Source organism: Myotis davidii, unplaced genomic scaffold (genome assembly GCF_000327345.1).
Source record: "Myotis davidii unplaced genomic scaffold, ASM32734v1 scaffold71, whole genome shotgun sequence".
NCBI classification, from domain to species: Eukaryota; Metazoa; Chordata; class Mammalia; order Chiroptera; family Vespertilionidae; genus Myotis; species Myotis davidii.
In genome coordinates, this window is record NW_006283588.1 from 4,107,178 (window position 1) to 4,123,271 (window position 16,094).

The 16,094-nt window shown below is 34.7% G+C and overlaps 1 protein-coding gene across 5 annotated transcripts in view; it reads left to right on the forward strand.

The window, feature by feature from the left end:
• PCM1 (pericentriolar material 1) overlaps window positions 1–16,094 on the forward strand; it is an 87,804-nt gene that overhangs the window by 51,718 nt on the left and 19,992 nt on the right. For 3 of the 5 annotated variants that reach the window (XM_015565315.1, XM_015565306.1, XM_006753789.2), the window contains 6 exons: window positions 605–769; window positions 6,723–6,895; window positions 7,212–7,343; window positions 12,230–12,350; window positions 13,751–13,909; window positions 14,155–14,291. In XM_015565315.1, the coding sequence (XP_015420801.1) occupies window positions 605–769; window positions 6,723–6,895; window positions 7,212–7,343; window positions 12,230–12,350; window positions 13,751–13,909; window positions 14,155–14,291 (887 nt within the window). Of the gene's footprint in view, window positions 1–604; window positions 770–2,956; window positions 3,014–6,722; window positions 6,896–7,211; window positions 7,344–12,229; window positions 12,351–13,750; window positions 13,910–14,154; window positions 14,292–16,094 lie in introns of all 5 variants that reach the window. The other 2 variants (XM_006753787.2, XM_015565311.1) reach the window with 2 other exon arrangements.

Sequence of the window (16,094 nt, forward strand, 5' to 3'; positions counted from 1 at the left end):
TCCTATTGCAAGGTTGAAATTTAAATTTAATTCATTGGGCAAAGGGGTATGTATAACCAACTATTCATGTGGAACAAAATAAAGTTGAATTCCTACCTTGTGCCATATACCAAAATAAATGTAAAAAAAAAAATTTAGAAGGAAAATTTAGTAGAATGTATGTATAACCTATTTGTGGGCAAGACTTTTTAAACTAAGTCGTTACATAAAAGGTATAGTAAGAAGGCAGGCATATTTGACTATTTAGTGCCCATTATTCTTCTCTGTGTTGGATATTTTGTATATAATACTTCCCTTGTATTTCCTAATACTGAAAGTTGTTAGCTTGGAGTCTAGTAGAGAATTTGGGTCATATTAGATATGCTCATTAAGATGGGTATCAAAGGACAATGAGTGATAGGATATATTACTGTTACCCCATGCTTCCAAAGACTGTTGAAAAGGTATCTCCAAGATATTTCATTTACTCTTTCATATTCTGTTTATACCAGGCCTTCACAGCATGCTCAGTTGAGTTACCTGTACTATTTCACTATGCAAATCAGTTTCCCTTTCAGTTTGAATTAGTTACAACTGATAACAATTGTTACTTTTTTTACTTAAGGGTATGAAAGTGCCAGTATGTCTAGCACATGCGAACCTTGCAAAAATAGGAACAGACATTCAGCCCAGACTGAAGAGCCTGTTCAAGCAAAAGTATCCAGCAGAAAGAGTCATGAGCAGTTGGAAAAAATAATAAAATGTTGTAGGTCTGCAGAAATATCTTCAGGTATGTTCTTTTTTGGTTTGCTTTAATTTAAGGACTTCTTCATCTTACGTTTGAAAAGCTGTACTAAAACAAGTCTTGAAAATTGGTCTGTTACACTTTTCTATCTGCAAGGTTTTATGTAGAGATTACAGTACACATTTCTTTATGTCAAGAAATGTAAATCGGAACTTTTTTGTATTGTTGTTATGATATTAGCTTTTGACTCATTTTTCTAAACAGAAAAGTATAGTTAACATTAACTTGGAAATCCTAATTGGAATTCTGCAAATCTTATCTGAATAAGAATTCGGATATACAATCATGTAATTTTCCTGCTTCAAACCATGCCTGCAAGAGAAAGTCCATACGCCATAATGTAACGTATCTGGCCAGCAGAGATGCCTTCCTGCCTCTCCAGTCTCATTTCTCATCACCTTCTGCCTTAAACCTACTCTTCTCGTGGCACAGAACTGAAATGTTCCCATAGCTGTCATGTTACCTCAGCATGTTTTTTCTGTCTCAAGTCCTTTTTGCTCTTTGCGAGAGCCCTTTCCTCTGCTGGCCTCTTAAATAAAATCTTAGTTCTGTAACTCTGAACTTGCATCCAAATGCAAGCTGGGATAGGTTTCCCTTCTTTGTTTTTGTTGTAGCCTGTGTAAACCTCTTTTGTTGCCTGTATCACATTATCTGGTATATACCTGTGTAAGTGTCTGTATTGCCTTTTTGAGTGCCTTGGCAACAGATACTGCCTTTTCATATTTGTTAAAAGTTAGTGTGATCCCTGACACATGGTTGTCACTCAGTAAGTGTTTATTGGATGAATGGAGTCATATGTATTTGCCATCGTTTTAGTTTAAATAAGCACTAGTACTTTCGTAATCTATAGAGAATAAGTACATCTCAAAGAAATGTGGAGAGGAAGGGAGGTAGTAAATATAGACTGTCAGTTTTCAGTTGCCAGTAAGATCCTTAGTGAAAATGATAGTTGCCGTTACCGTTTGTATTATGCTTCATTGTTTATAAATTATCTCATTTGAGCTTCATAATTCTGTGAATTGTTTTTATTTCCATTTGTAGATGAGTATACATGGTCAGAGAGGGTATCTGATTTTTTTTACAGCACTCAAAAAAGGGCCAGTAATATAAACTGGCACAGTTTTTCATCAAAAAGTCATGCCTTTAACTCAGTAATTCTGTAGGCATCCATCCTAAGGAAACAAATGGGAAAAAATAAATTGAGATTTATTGTTGTTTGAACTGTATGATTTCAACTATGTTTTGTTTTGTGTGTTTTTTTCAACTACCTTTAAACAAAAATCTGATTGCAAAAACACTAGAAGAAAATGTATCAAAATGTTAATAGTGGTTCTATCATCTAATTCTTCTATATTTTCTAAAATTTTACAGTAAATATTACTTTTGCAATCACAAAAGAAACATCACTTTTTTTGAAATGACTTCCTCAAGGTCATATTGCTTGGAAATGGTAGAACTGAAGTTTTCATCCTGGTCTGTTAAGTCTAGGATCTTTTTGGCAAAAATATCAATTTTATTTTCCTGACCCTGAAATTTTACCAAAATTTTGTAATTTTCATCTTCTTTCACTACCTTTATCAAATAATGATGTCTTCAAAAGTAAACGTTTGGGTGGAGGTTAGGGAAAGGCACTAAATTGAAAGGATATCAGTTACATAAATTGATTATTGGTCAGATCTTACTTATTAAAAGAAATTATTGAATTTTAGTGAATTGAAAAATGTTTGAATAGTGTAAATATACCTTTGTATGTATTTATATGCTTTCTAAAAAGACTTATTTTTTAGTATTAATCATTACCCTAAAATTCTTAATAGCATGTAACAGTTCTTGTTATATGATTATTAGAGAGTAACATAGATGACTGTTGGTATTAGGGAGAGCCCTCCTCTCCCTAAAGAGATGTGAAATGTTCACCTGGATATGTGTACTTCTAAGTGAATGGTAGAAGTTTATTATGGTCACTATCAGGCACTATAATATAAGTTTATGGCAAGTCGTTTTATATTTTCTCTGATGAGATTATTTTTAAATGGAGCATATGTGAGAACATTTCAGTTCAGGCAGACAGCTTTAAAGGAATTTGCTTATTTAATTTTTTATTCACTTGTTTATATTATAGACCCTATCATACACATTTTATGTTCATCCTATGTCTGCCCTTTCCTACAGCACATGCTAGGAGAATACTACAGCAATCTAACAGAAATGCATGCAATGAAGCGCCAGGTAACAATATGTTTAGTTTTGGTGTCCAGTCTATGTTAATTTTTTGCCATTGGTTCTAAAAATCCTTAGTTTTTTTTCATTGTTCTGATTTTTTTTTTTAGATTTAGCTTAGTGCATATGTTATTTGGCTTGAAAAAGTCAAAGAAAATTCATACTCATAAAATTCCAAAGATGTTCATTTGTAATTCTTTACTTGGTAAAATTGGCTGCTTTTTGGTTTTCATTTTCTGTTATTGTATGTAATATAACCAACACATCCATATGGGTAACAGAAAATGTTTTTATAATTTCATGTTTTAGTAAAGTTAATTTAGTATGTCTTAAATGCTTAAGAGCATTAATACATTTTGCAAACATAAATATAGTTATTTTATTCCTACCTCTTGATTTGCAGTGTTAAGTATTGTGTATGCCTTGTAGTTGCTTATTTTGCATTACCAATCATCATCTATAGAAAATAAACCATTAAACAAAAACAACTGTGACATGCAGAGACCATCGTATATAATAAAAGCCTAATAATGCTAACTGTCTGGTTGGCCATTCAACCAATCAAAGTGTAATATGTTAATGAAATGCTAAGGCTGCTCAACTGCTTGCTATGATGTGCACTGACCACCAGAGGGCAGACACTCTGACCCATAGGTTAGCTTGCTATTGGGATTCGGGCATTTGGGACTGAACAAGACAGGTCACACGCACCCTGGAGTCCTCCCACAGTCCCTATCTGGCTGACCGACCTCCCGTGTCCTTCCCTGGCCCCGATCATGCACCAGTGGGGTCCCTCGGCCTGGCCTGCACCTTCTAGCATTCCAGGACCCCTTGGGGGCAATCGGAGAGCTGGTTTCAGCCAGATCCCGCAGGCCAGGCCAAGGGACCCCACTGGTGCACGAATTCGTGCACTGGGCCTCTAGTGATAAAGATAATGGAAAATTACAGATTCCAAAATGCTGGTTTTGTCTTAAATTATGCATTTTCATGAAGTATGGTTCTTTGTGATTTCCTGTATAATAAGCCTAATATGCTAAGTGTCCAGTAGTCTGTCCAACCAATTAAAATGTAATATGCTAATGATATGCTAAGGTTGCTCAACTGCTTGCTATGACATGCACTGACCACCAGGGGGGCAGACACTTAACTCAGAAGCTGCCCCCTGGTGGTCAGTGTGCTCCCACAGGGGGAGTGCAGCTCAGCCATGATGGCAGTGGTGGCTGGAGCCTGTCCTGCCTCCACGACAGCACTAAGGATGTCCGACTGCCGGCCATCAGTCAGACATCCCCCGAGTGCTCCTGGACTGCAACAGGGTACAGGCCGGGCCGAGGAACACCTCTGCAGCCCCCCCCCCTTCCCCCAGTGCGTGAATTACGTGTACCGGGCCCCTAGTAGAATTATAAATATTCTTCAATGCCTCCTGTACTGCACATGAATAAAACATAAAAGCCTGTTATGAATCCTTAGGGGAATCTAAGGAAGAAAAACAAGGACCTGGCACAAAGTTGAATTATATCAGTGGCACTTCCTAAGGAAAAGAACAATGAAAATAGAGAGGATAAAAAGGAGATAGATCCTCCCCCACAGACATGCATCCCCTAACCTCTAAGGAACCCCATGAGACTTGCAACCAAGGGAGCAATGGGCAGTGTAGCTCTCCCCAGGTTAGCCACCCGAACCTGCTCCAAGGCCCCCTTTTCTCTGACTTCCTAGTGAGCTAAAGCAGTCCCGCCTGGGCTCTCCTGTTGGTGCTCCTGTGCTATGCCTGTCCTGTTTCACTGTCCCCAGCTTTAATACACGTACCTCACAGTCACCTGGACTTGTGAAGTTTTTCCTGCACAAAGTCAAGAACCCACATACCAGTGGCCGGCCTGAGGCAGTCCCACGCAGGACTACTAGTAGGTTCCCTGTCTGGTAATATCTTCACCTTTTAACCCAGCCCTGTAACCCCATGAGAAAAAACAAACAAAAACAAGATGGAATCAGAGAAACCTGATTGAGATCAATGACCTTTAGTTCTGGAGGAGAACATGGCAAAAACTTTCCACCCCTCTCTTGCCAGGAGGGAGGTATGAAAAAGCATGTGTTTGAAATAATTCAATTATTTTGGAATAATTTGACCTTTAATGATACATATTTAGTGATAATTTTACCATAAAGAGGCATGAAAAAGATTAAATATGCTTATTCTTATTTTTGAGATAACACGCTTTCTAAGTTAACTGTGTCAAACATATAAATAGAAAGTTTGCATATATCATATCTGGGTTTTTCCTATAAGTTGAGATTTCCTACAGAGAGAGTTTGGGTTCTTGCTTATAAGATTATTTTTGTAGTAATATATCACACTTAGACATTTTATAATACTAAGAACTTTAATATATCATTTCATTTTATATTCATAAATGTCTGAGGCAAGATAGGGAAGTTGTGTATTTATTATTTTTATTATATTTTACTTGTGGAAATTGAGACCTGAACATGTTAATTTATTTAGGACATTAGTGCAAAGTTGTTTTTTGTTTTTTCCTTTATTGATTTTTAGAGAGAGAGGCAGGGAGAAAGCATAGAGAGATAGAAACATCAAAGAGAGAAATATCAATCGGCTGCCACCTGGAGCCTGTGCCCTGACTGGGAATCAAACCAGTAAACTCTTGGTTCCTGGGTCAACTCTCAACCTCTGAGCCACACTGGCTGGGCAAAATTTTATTAAAGCCTATTGGCTTTGCATTTTCTTATTCCTCTTTTGCAAAAAGTGAATTAAATCTTTATGATCTTTACATATTTATCTGAAAACGTAATATATTAAAACAGCATTTTAAATTTTGTTTGTTAGAAACGTATTACTGATTTTTAGAATTTTAAATATTTAACTACATGTAGTTCTGTTGCTCTAGAATGTTTACAGAATTTGATAGAACCACTTGGAGATAATTTTTTTTTCACAGAGAAATAAAAATGGAAACAGTTCCTAATTTGAACTCTTAAAAATAGAGGTATGACTACATCATTAAGGGTGATATTCTGTGTTATCAATAAATACACATAGCAGAATTTTTGCTAAATAATAGAGTGCTACCTGGGTTCTGTGAAAATTTCCATGGCAGCTCCAACTTATACTGAGTATGTTAGTAAGTATGCCAGTATGTCATACTATAGAAAAATTGACCTATTATGTTTATGTTATAGTTGCAAATTCAGTTTTTATACTATACTATAGTATCATAGTTGAGATTTGACAATTTGTAGATAACTAGATAGAACTTAAAATAGTTACTTTTATTAGTAGCATTTATTCTCCTTATTAAAGAAATTTCCTTCTTTGTAACAAGTTCATATTAGCAAGAAAAGAAAATTATTTGTCTTAGCTGATTTCATCCAGATGTTGAAAGATTTCAACTGATTAGTCCTATGAAATGTATAACATTTTCCAGATATTTTTTTATTGAGAAATAATTGTGGTCCAAGTAGTAGTAGGTAATATTACTTATACATTTAAATATTTCTTTAATGTACAGTACATACCTTGATATTTTTATGATTATTTTTATCTTGGTATTTTTTAAGATTTCTCTTTCTACTTTAAAAGTCCTGAAATAGAATTAAGTATGCTATGATTTTTAAGTAACTTAAGGCTGAGAGTAATGATACAAGTTAATAGAAATTGTCAGGAATGTATTGCATCAATGTTAACTTTCTGATATTTTATATCTTCCAGAAACTGGGAGTGATTTTTCCATGTTCGAAGCTTTGCGGGATACTATTTATTCTGAAGTAGCTACGTTAATTTCTCAAAATGAATCTCGTCCACATTTTCTTATTGAACTCTTTCATGAGCTTCAGCTACTCAGTACAGACTACTTAAGACAGAGGGCTTTATATGCATTGCAGGTAGCTGGTACTTACCATTCTTTTTCCTACCCTATCTGGTATTGCTGTCTTTGTGATTATGTCTGAAGTATATGCTTGTTCTTATATCTTTTGATCTGTTTTTTATGTGCCTTCTTGCCTTTTGTTTAAAAGTTCTTGTATAGCTAAAATAGCTTTTAGATAAAATCATTTTTCTGAGCAACTTTTCAGTATTATTTTTTTCTTCATAGTTAACCTATAAGGTGAGGTATATTGAATTTGTTCTTCTGTCTGGTTTTGCTTTTAAATTTTGATGAACATTTATGTTTTAACATAAATATTTTATTTTCTTATTTAGGACATAGTCTCCACACATATTTCTGAGAACCATGAAAAAGATGTGAAAAATATAAAGTCAGTGAATTCTGGTACTTGGATAGCGTCAAACTCAGAACTTACTCCCAGTGAAAGCCTTGCTACTACAGATGATGTAAGCTGATAATGATTAATGAAATCTATACATAATTTCAGTATGTGTTAAATATTAAAATGTTATAAATTGTGAGTGTTAATGTTTGGTTTTCAGCTTTAAAAAAATCAAAATACATTATAAATGATCAATTATGTAGTCTAAAATAGTTGTGTTTTATATCTCTTGCTCACCACAGGAGTTGACTCATAACATTTAGTAAAATTTGTTGTATTCAGTCAGAACCTTTCAATAAATAAATATAAGATAAAGCAGGTCTTTGGGCTAAAAGAGAAGCCTAGACAAAAGAAAGCCATTCAGGACAAAAATGTAATTTAATATTATTAAAGTTGATGAAGGAAACTTTAAGTAAAGTAGAAAGGAAATGGAAAAGAGTGATGAGGAAAATGATATATTTTCAAAAAACTATGGTCTCCAAATAAGCACCTATCTAGCATACAGGAGCTATGGTGCCAGGAAGGTGCTATTAAATGACCAAATGACAAATGACTAGGATACTGAAGAGATAGAGAACATGCAAAGTATTTGGAAATCACCTGTTTAAAGGTTCAGACCCTAATTGTGTCATAAAAGATGATATGTAGTTTTGGAATAGCAAATACGCTTTGTATGCCATCTCTAGCACCTGGATATCCATGAATAAGAGTACCATAACCGATTAGCATGTATCTGCTATTGGGAGAGTTAAAAGCATATAACGCTGTGTCTGCCCATTATTGATATGTTAACATAATTTTTTTCTGAAGTATTTGGTTTTTTTTAGAAGATTGTCTTGTCTCTTCACATATAGTAATTTTTTTACAATATCGAAGACTTTTTTCTGGAGTTTTGCTCTAACTTATACTCATGTTTAAGACAATACTTGCCCATGTCATTTTTTTTTGCTTAAAACCTTTCTCTACTAGGCTCCAATGCCTATACTACTGTGAAGGTAAGCCTGTGTCTAAAAACTACATGGTTTTAATTGACTTTACAATGTCAAGGATAACTTAATGTAAGGAATTGCTACTTGGGTTACATTAAAGTTTATTAGACATTGAAATAACGTAGTGAGAGCATGAGTGTTTTTTCTATATTTTTTAGTAATTTTATATCCTTAACTCCAGTGCCTCCCTTTTTATTCAAATTTTATAGGTAGCATTACTTTAAGTTATTTTAATTTACTTATTTATTTTTAAATATATTTTTAATGATTTCAGAGATGAAGAGAGGGAGAGAGAGAGAGAGAGAAACATCAATGATGAGAGAGAGTCATTGATTGGCTGCCTCCTGCACACCCACTCCTCGGGATCAAGCCCAAAACCCGGGCATATGCCCTTAACTGGAATTGAACCTGGGACCCTTTAGTCCACAGGCCAATGCTCTATCCACTAAGCCAAACCAGCTAGGGCATTTTAAGTTATTTAAAAAGATTTGAGCACATTGGTCTGCACCATCAATAGCAAATTTTGAAAATTGAGTTGCAATTTATTAATGTTAACCTGACAAGGTTTTAAAGTTACTGGTAAATGAAATTTAAAAGTACTATGCTGCTTAATTAAGTAGGTGCTTTAGTCAGCTTGGCTGGTAAACAAAATACTGTAGACTGGATGTTTAAACATTTATTTCTCATGGTTCTGGAGGCTAAGAAGTTTATGATCTTGGTGTTAGCAGATTTTTCTTCTTGTTGAGGACCCTCTTCTTGGCTTGCAGATGGCCACCTTCTCCCCATGTGCTTACAGTGGCAGTGAGAAGAAGACCTAGTGTCGCTTCCTCGTTATCTAAGGACACTGATGCCATCATGGGGCTCCACCCTCATGACCTTACCTCCTAATGCTATCGCATTAACATATGAATTTGGGGGAGTAGGGGACTCACAATGATTCAGTCCATAATTGTAGGGACTTGGCATAAATAATCATAGTATTAATACATTTTTAAAAATGTAAAAATATTTTATTTTTAGAACATTTTTATTGATTGATTTCAGAGAGGAAGGGAGAGAGAAAGAGATAGAAACATCAATGATGAGCCCTAGCTGGCTTGGCTCAGTGGATAGAGTGTCGGCCTACAGATCAAAGGGTCCCAGGTTTGATTCCGGTCTAGGGCACATATCTTGGTTGCAGGCTCCTCCCTGGCCCGATCCCTGGTTGGGGTGCTTGCAGGCGGCAACCAATCGATGTGTTTCTCTCACGTTGATGTCTCTCTCTGCCTTTCACTCTTCCTCTCTTTCTAAAAAAAAAAATCAATGGAAAAATTTCCTCAGATAAGGATTAACAACAACAAAAAAAGAAACATCAATGATGAGAGGAAATCATTTTTCGGCTGCCTCCTGCATGTCCCCTACTAGGGACCTGCAACCTGGACATGTTCCCTGACCGGGAATCGAACTGTGACCTTCTGGTTCATAGGTTGACCAATGCTTAACCACTGAGCCACGCCAGCTGGGCTTATTTTATTTATTTATATTTTTTAAATTGTTGACAGTATTACAGATGTCTTCCATTTTTCCCTCTTTACCTTCCTTCACACAGTCCCCTTAGTATTAATTTAAATAACTAGTTCTTTAATTTTTCATCTAAAACTTAAATTCAGCATTAATGTCATCATCTTCCCTTATTAATGCCATTTAATTAGCAGCAGCAATACAGCATCCAAGGTTCATACCAGTTTTGTGCAGTGGAACTTTCTATAATGATGGAAATGTTTTAGATCTGCATTGTCTAATACAGTATTCATTGGACATGTACTGTTTAACACTTGAAATGTGGCTAGTGGGATTGAGGAACTAAATTAAAATTTTATTTAATTTGAATAGCTACATGGTTAGTGTTACCAAATTGGACAGAAAGAGTCTCATTCTCCATGTTTCTAGACCAAGGTCCTTTGAGCTTCATTTATGGAGCTTTAACACACAGTTCAGGGTATGTATAAGAGTCTTCATGCCCAGGACAAAGAGAAGGAAAAGTAGACATCTGGAAATTACAAGTGAAGGAGAGTGAGGAATTGAAGTTTAAGCAGAGGAAGAAACACTTTGCATCTTCTACGCCCGGTGCTATAAAATGCAAAAGCACATCCACCAGCAAGTCTTAATTGACGGAGCAACAGTATGGTTTCATTTCCTAAAGTGTGTTCACCAATACCTGAATTTTCTTTCATTGGGGCTAAAACTTTTATTTAATATCAGAGAAAATTTTAAAAGATCAATAGCTAGGGAAAAAATATAATTATGAAATGAGTTTCAGTCAAAATACAAGTGAGACCTGGCTGGGTGGCTCAGTTGGTTGGAGCATTGTCCTGTACACCAAGAGGTTGAGGGTTCAACCCCCAGTCAGTGCACATATGGGAAGCAACCGATTGATGTTTGTTTCTTTTCCACATCCATGTTTTTCTCTCTTTCTTTCTCTAAAAAAATGAATGAACACATATCCCTGGGTGAGGATTAAAACAAACAAACAAACAAAAAAAACCAAGTGAGACTTGTGCCACTCCCTAATCATATTAAAGACAAAAGTTAATTTGAAATTTCTTGAAGTTCAGAAAAAAAGCTAAAACTATGACTTCTAAAAGAAAACAAGGAATTCTTCATGATTTTGACATAAGCAAAGATTGCTTAGGACAGAAAGCACTAACTATGAAAGAAAAATTGGTTCAATTCTGTCTTTGAAAAGTTACAATTAGGAGAAAATAATCTCAGTATATATAGTTGCCAAATAACTATACATGAGAAATTCAGACTGTTTTATAAAAAACTTTTATAAGTCAATTGTAAGGCAATCAACTCAGTAAAAAATGGGCAAGAGATTTGAACAGGTGCTTCATGAAGAAAGATATGTAAATGGCCAGTGTCAAATTAAAACCACATGAGATGTTACCTTACACCCACTATAAAGGTTGAAATTAAACAACATGAAGTGTTGGTGTGAACTTGGAGCAGTTGGAACTCTCACACTGCTGGTGAATTGTAAAATTGTACAACCACTTTGGAAAGCAGTTTGGTAGTTTCTTATAAAGTTAAAACATTGATTGGCATGTGACCCAGCAATTTCTCTTCTAGGTATTCACCCAAGAGAAATGAAAATATACATTCAAAAAAATTCTTGTACACTATTATAGCATTTTTAGTCATGGTAGCCTCAAACTGGAACATCACCAGATAAATGGATAAAGAAACTGATATAGCCATACAATGGAATACTATTCAGCTATCAAAATAATAAACTTCTGAAACACACAAAAGCATCGGTTAATTTCAGAAACATAGTGAGCAAAAGAAGCCAGACACTGATGAGTACCATACTAAATGGTTCCATTTATATGAAGTTTTAGAGCCAACAAAATAAACTGTGCTGATAGAAATCATATGAGTAGGTGTAGTGGAGATAAAGGACCTTTCTGGGTTAATGGAAATGGTCTTTATTTTCAGGGAAGGTGGTTGCATTGGTGCACATATTTTTCAAAACTCATCAAACTGTACATTTAATGGGTGTATTGTTTATAACTTATATTTTAATAAAGTTGATTTAAAAAATATGAATGATGCTGTCATGTTTTTCTTTTGATATGAAACAACTATATATCATAGTCTAAGGTACTGGGCACTGTTCGGGTTTGGAGGTAGGAGAATTTCCCTGAGGGTGGAGAAATAATTTGTAACATTAACTTTTCCAAGTTAGAATTTAATCTGTAGCTGGCTCTCTGTATTGTCATCTACATAAGGACAAGTGTTCTGCAAGGTTATGTAATACTTTAATGTTTTCTATAACTCTCTAATGTTTTATAACTTTGGTTGTATAATAATTTTAAGTATATAGTTTTATGCAAATAGTTTTTTTATAATTTTAATATAACCAAACTTTTAATAAGAAGTATTAGTGATTTTTATTTGTCTTAAAACTGTAACTTAGGAAACTTACGAGAAGAACTTTGAGAGAGAAACACATAAAATAAGTGAGCAAAATGATGCTGATAATGCTAGTGTCCTGTCTGTATCTTCAAATTTTGAGCCTTTTGCAACAGATGATCTGGGTAAGCAGAACTTTTTATAATCTTATAATATGACTTTACTACAGTCTTTGAATTGCATTGGTAAGGAAGCGACAGTCTAGAAGGATAAGTTCTGGCAGAACAGAGACTTAAAAATCTATCCATCAGTCTAAATTCAGGAATCTTTGTTAATTCTTGGACCTTGTACAAATCATCTAACCATTCTGACCGCATATACTAAGAAAATGGGGGGTCTTATCTTGTTATGTTCTAATGAAAAATATACAGAACTGTATAGCAAGCATAATAGAAGTTTAGAAAATGTGATGTCCTTTTTCTTAAGATAAAGGTCACCCTCTTAGGTCTTCCAGTTAATGGGAAAAATCTAGAGTTAGCAATGCTTCATCCAATCACATTTTTAATAAAAGTGTTAACTTCCTAATTTGAGGTAAGAATTGAAATTTCTTAGTGTAATAATGAAAGAAGTTGTAGAGGCTTGCATTACTCAATGGTAGAGAAAATAAACCCTGAGTCCTAAAATTGGGAAGGAGATTAGGGAAAAGAAAATGTATGAGTACCACTTGATTCATTTTCCAGGCTGTAGCCTATCAAAAGATACCTGAGTATCCAATGCTGAAACACAATAGCATCGATTAATTTCAGAAACATAGTGAGCAAAGGAAGCTAGATACTAGTTCATATGGTAATCTGATGTCATATTATTCTAGTGTTTGTGTATATGATGGAAACAAGATTTAGATTATTTCAAAGGCATTTTTCCACTACAAAGGAAAGGGCCAAACCTTGCCTTGTCATTAGTTATTTGCCTTTTACCAAAGCAATGAATCTTCCTTTTGCCTTATTCTGATTATCGAGGACTCTAGGCCAGTTCCCTTCTGAGTAAATGCCTGTCAAGTCTCTACTGAATTCACTTCATAATAGAGAAAAATCACTCTCTGACCAATCCATTCCCTTTTAGTTTTCCTCACAATCATTCACCGTTAGCTCTGTCTGAAGTAGACAAAGGAAAATTGGGAAATGTCATTCTAAGTTCTTTTTCTTACCTTAATTGATTGTTTTAGCTTAGGTTTTTGCATCAGAATTTGCATGACATTTTGGAATTTATTTTTGTACTGTTAAATGAAGCAAAGTGTTGTACTGAAATACATCGACTTCGTCATCTAAGAGACCTGAGTTCAAATTCCTTTTCCAATATTTAACTGGCTATGTAACCTTATGCAGCTTACTTAAGTTCTCTGAAAATGAGGGTGCTGTCATCCACTTTATAGTTATTTTAAGGATTAAATAAAAGTACCATACCTATAACTTGTTAAAGCTAGTTTTCCTGTCCTATGTTCAGACATTAGTTTTTTATTAATAAATTTAGAGGAATACATGAAACAATTTTACATCTTCTAGACACATTTCTGTTCCATATGCAGGTAACACTGTGATTCACTTAGACCAAGCATTAGCCAGAATGAGGGAATACGAACGTATGAAAACTGAGGCTGAAAGTAACACAAACGCAAGATGTACCTACAGGACTATGGAGGATGAAAACGGTGCTGCTGCCATGACTACTGCTAATAATTTGAAAGGTGTGTTGTTGAATTCATTAAGAGGAAAAGTCATTTTATATAGTTCCATATATAAAAGTTAAATGCCCCATCTGATGTATAATAGTGGTTTTTAATTCACTTTCTTTTATTAGGGGTGCTAAAATTACATAGATGTTTCTTTGTATTATTTTGGCATTAAATTATAATTTAATGTTCTGTAGAATTTTACGTAAACACATATAATGTCAGACTTTATTTTGCTATCATTTTCTTTTTAAAAATAGAAACTCCTATTAGTGAAAATCATAGTTCACAACAACCTGTAAGTGAGATTTCTACCGTCCCGTGTCCTAGAATTGATACTCAGCAGCTAGACCGACAAATCAAAGCTATTATGAAAGAAGTCATTCCATTTCTGAAGGTAAGCAATAATTTTTAAAAATAAACTTCAGTCTGGTTTTTAATTCATACAAAGTATTCCATTGTAATAAATTCAGAAAACACAAGTAAACAAAAGAAAAGCTAAAAATAAGCTGTAGCTTTGTCACTCAGAGATAGCCCCATCAACATTTTGGGAACCTTTCTGACCAAATCACTCTCTGAACAAATCATTCCCCTTTAGTTTCCCCTTTCCGTAATATTTTCTGCATATATATGTGCATTCTGCTTTTTTTTCATATGCTGTAAACATCTTTCTACAGCATATTTTTATGGTTACACAATATTCATTATTTATTCAGAAGTGCCTACTTTAAGCCAGGTTTTGTGGACATGGCAGTGAACAAGTCAAAGCCTTTGCTGTCATGGTGCTCACGTGCAAGGATGTTACTTATTTTAAAATAAGTAAATGTAGCCGAAACCGGTTTGGCTCAGTGGATAGAGCGTTGGCTTGCGGACTGAAGGGTCCCAGGTTCGATTCCGGTCAAGGGCATGTACCTGGGTTGCGGGCACATCCCCAGTAGGAGATGTGCAGGAGGCAGCTGATCGATGTTTCTCTCTCATCGATGTTTCTAACTTTCTATATCTCTCACTTCCTCTCTGTAAAAAATCAATAAAAAAAATATATAAAAAAAAATAAGTAAATGTATATCAGATAGTGATATGTGCCATGCAGAGAATTAAAATATGATATGATAGTGCCTATTTTAGACTGGATGGTCAGGAAGCTCCTAATTCATATCTTTGGAAAAAGGGAGCATTTAAGTAAAGATATGAATTAGGAGCCAGCTTAAACCAAGATCGTTCCAGACAGAGTTAAAGGCCTTAAGATAGGAACTCACTTGGCTTGTTTAAGGAACTAGAGGAGGACTCATGTAGTTGTAGGAAATTTGTGAGAGATGAAATTGGAGAGGGGGCAAGGGCCAGTTATGTAGAACATTATAGGCCATGATTAGGAGTTAGGACTTTGTTCAAAGTTCAAGAGGAAACTCCAGGAGAGAAAAACAAAGTCTGGTTTGTTTGTGGATAATTGATCATAGGGGTCAGTAGCGCAATGAACTCAGATGAGACATAATAGTGGCTTAGACCAAGGGTGTAGTACTAGAGATGGGGAGAAGTAGACAATTGAAATATACTTTGGAAACTAACAAGTCCTATTAATGGTAGGTGGTTACTTAAAGCAGGCACTAGCTAAGCGAAAGGGGCTAGAACTGTGGTCCAGGACAAGATGATTCAACATTTAGAAGGTGTGCAAAAAAGGAAAAGCCAGAGTTTGCAAAATAGGACTATCAGTAGTGAGCTATGTTGATTGCTACTCTGAGGGTTTAGTATTCATAGAATAGAATTCTCTATTATTTTATCAGTTCTTATTGTTAAATATTTATGTTTATCCTTTTTTTCACTTTTATAAAATGCATAAATGACTTAGCTAAATTTAAATATACCAGGTGTACTGGTTAATAATGCGGATTTTTTTTAATAGATGGAGTTATACATATGTTGATATACGATTTGATATGTATGCTATTTGTTATATTGACAGCAAGCTACTAAACTTCATATGTCAAATTTTCTGAAGTTGTTAACATCATAGCTATTTTTACACTTAGAAATGTTGAATTTCGTGCAAAAAAAACATTTGAAGGAAGTTTTAATTCATTACTTTATTTTGAAGAAAAGTGCTGCTGAAAGATATCATATGCTTCGAGAAACTTATGGTGAACATGCTCCATTTCAAGATACTTGTGAACGCTGATTTAAATGCTTTAAAAGTGATGATTTTGTT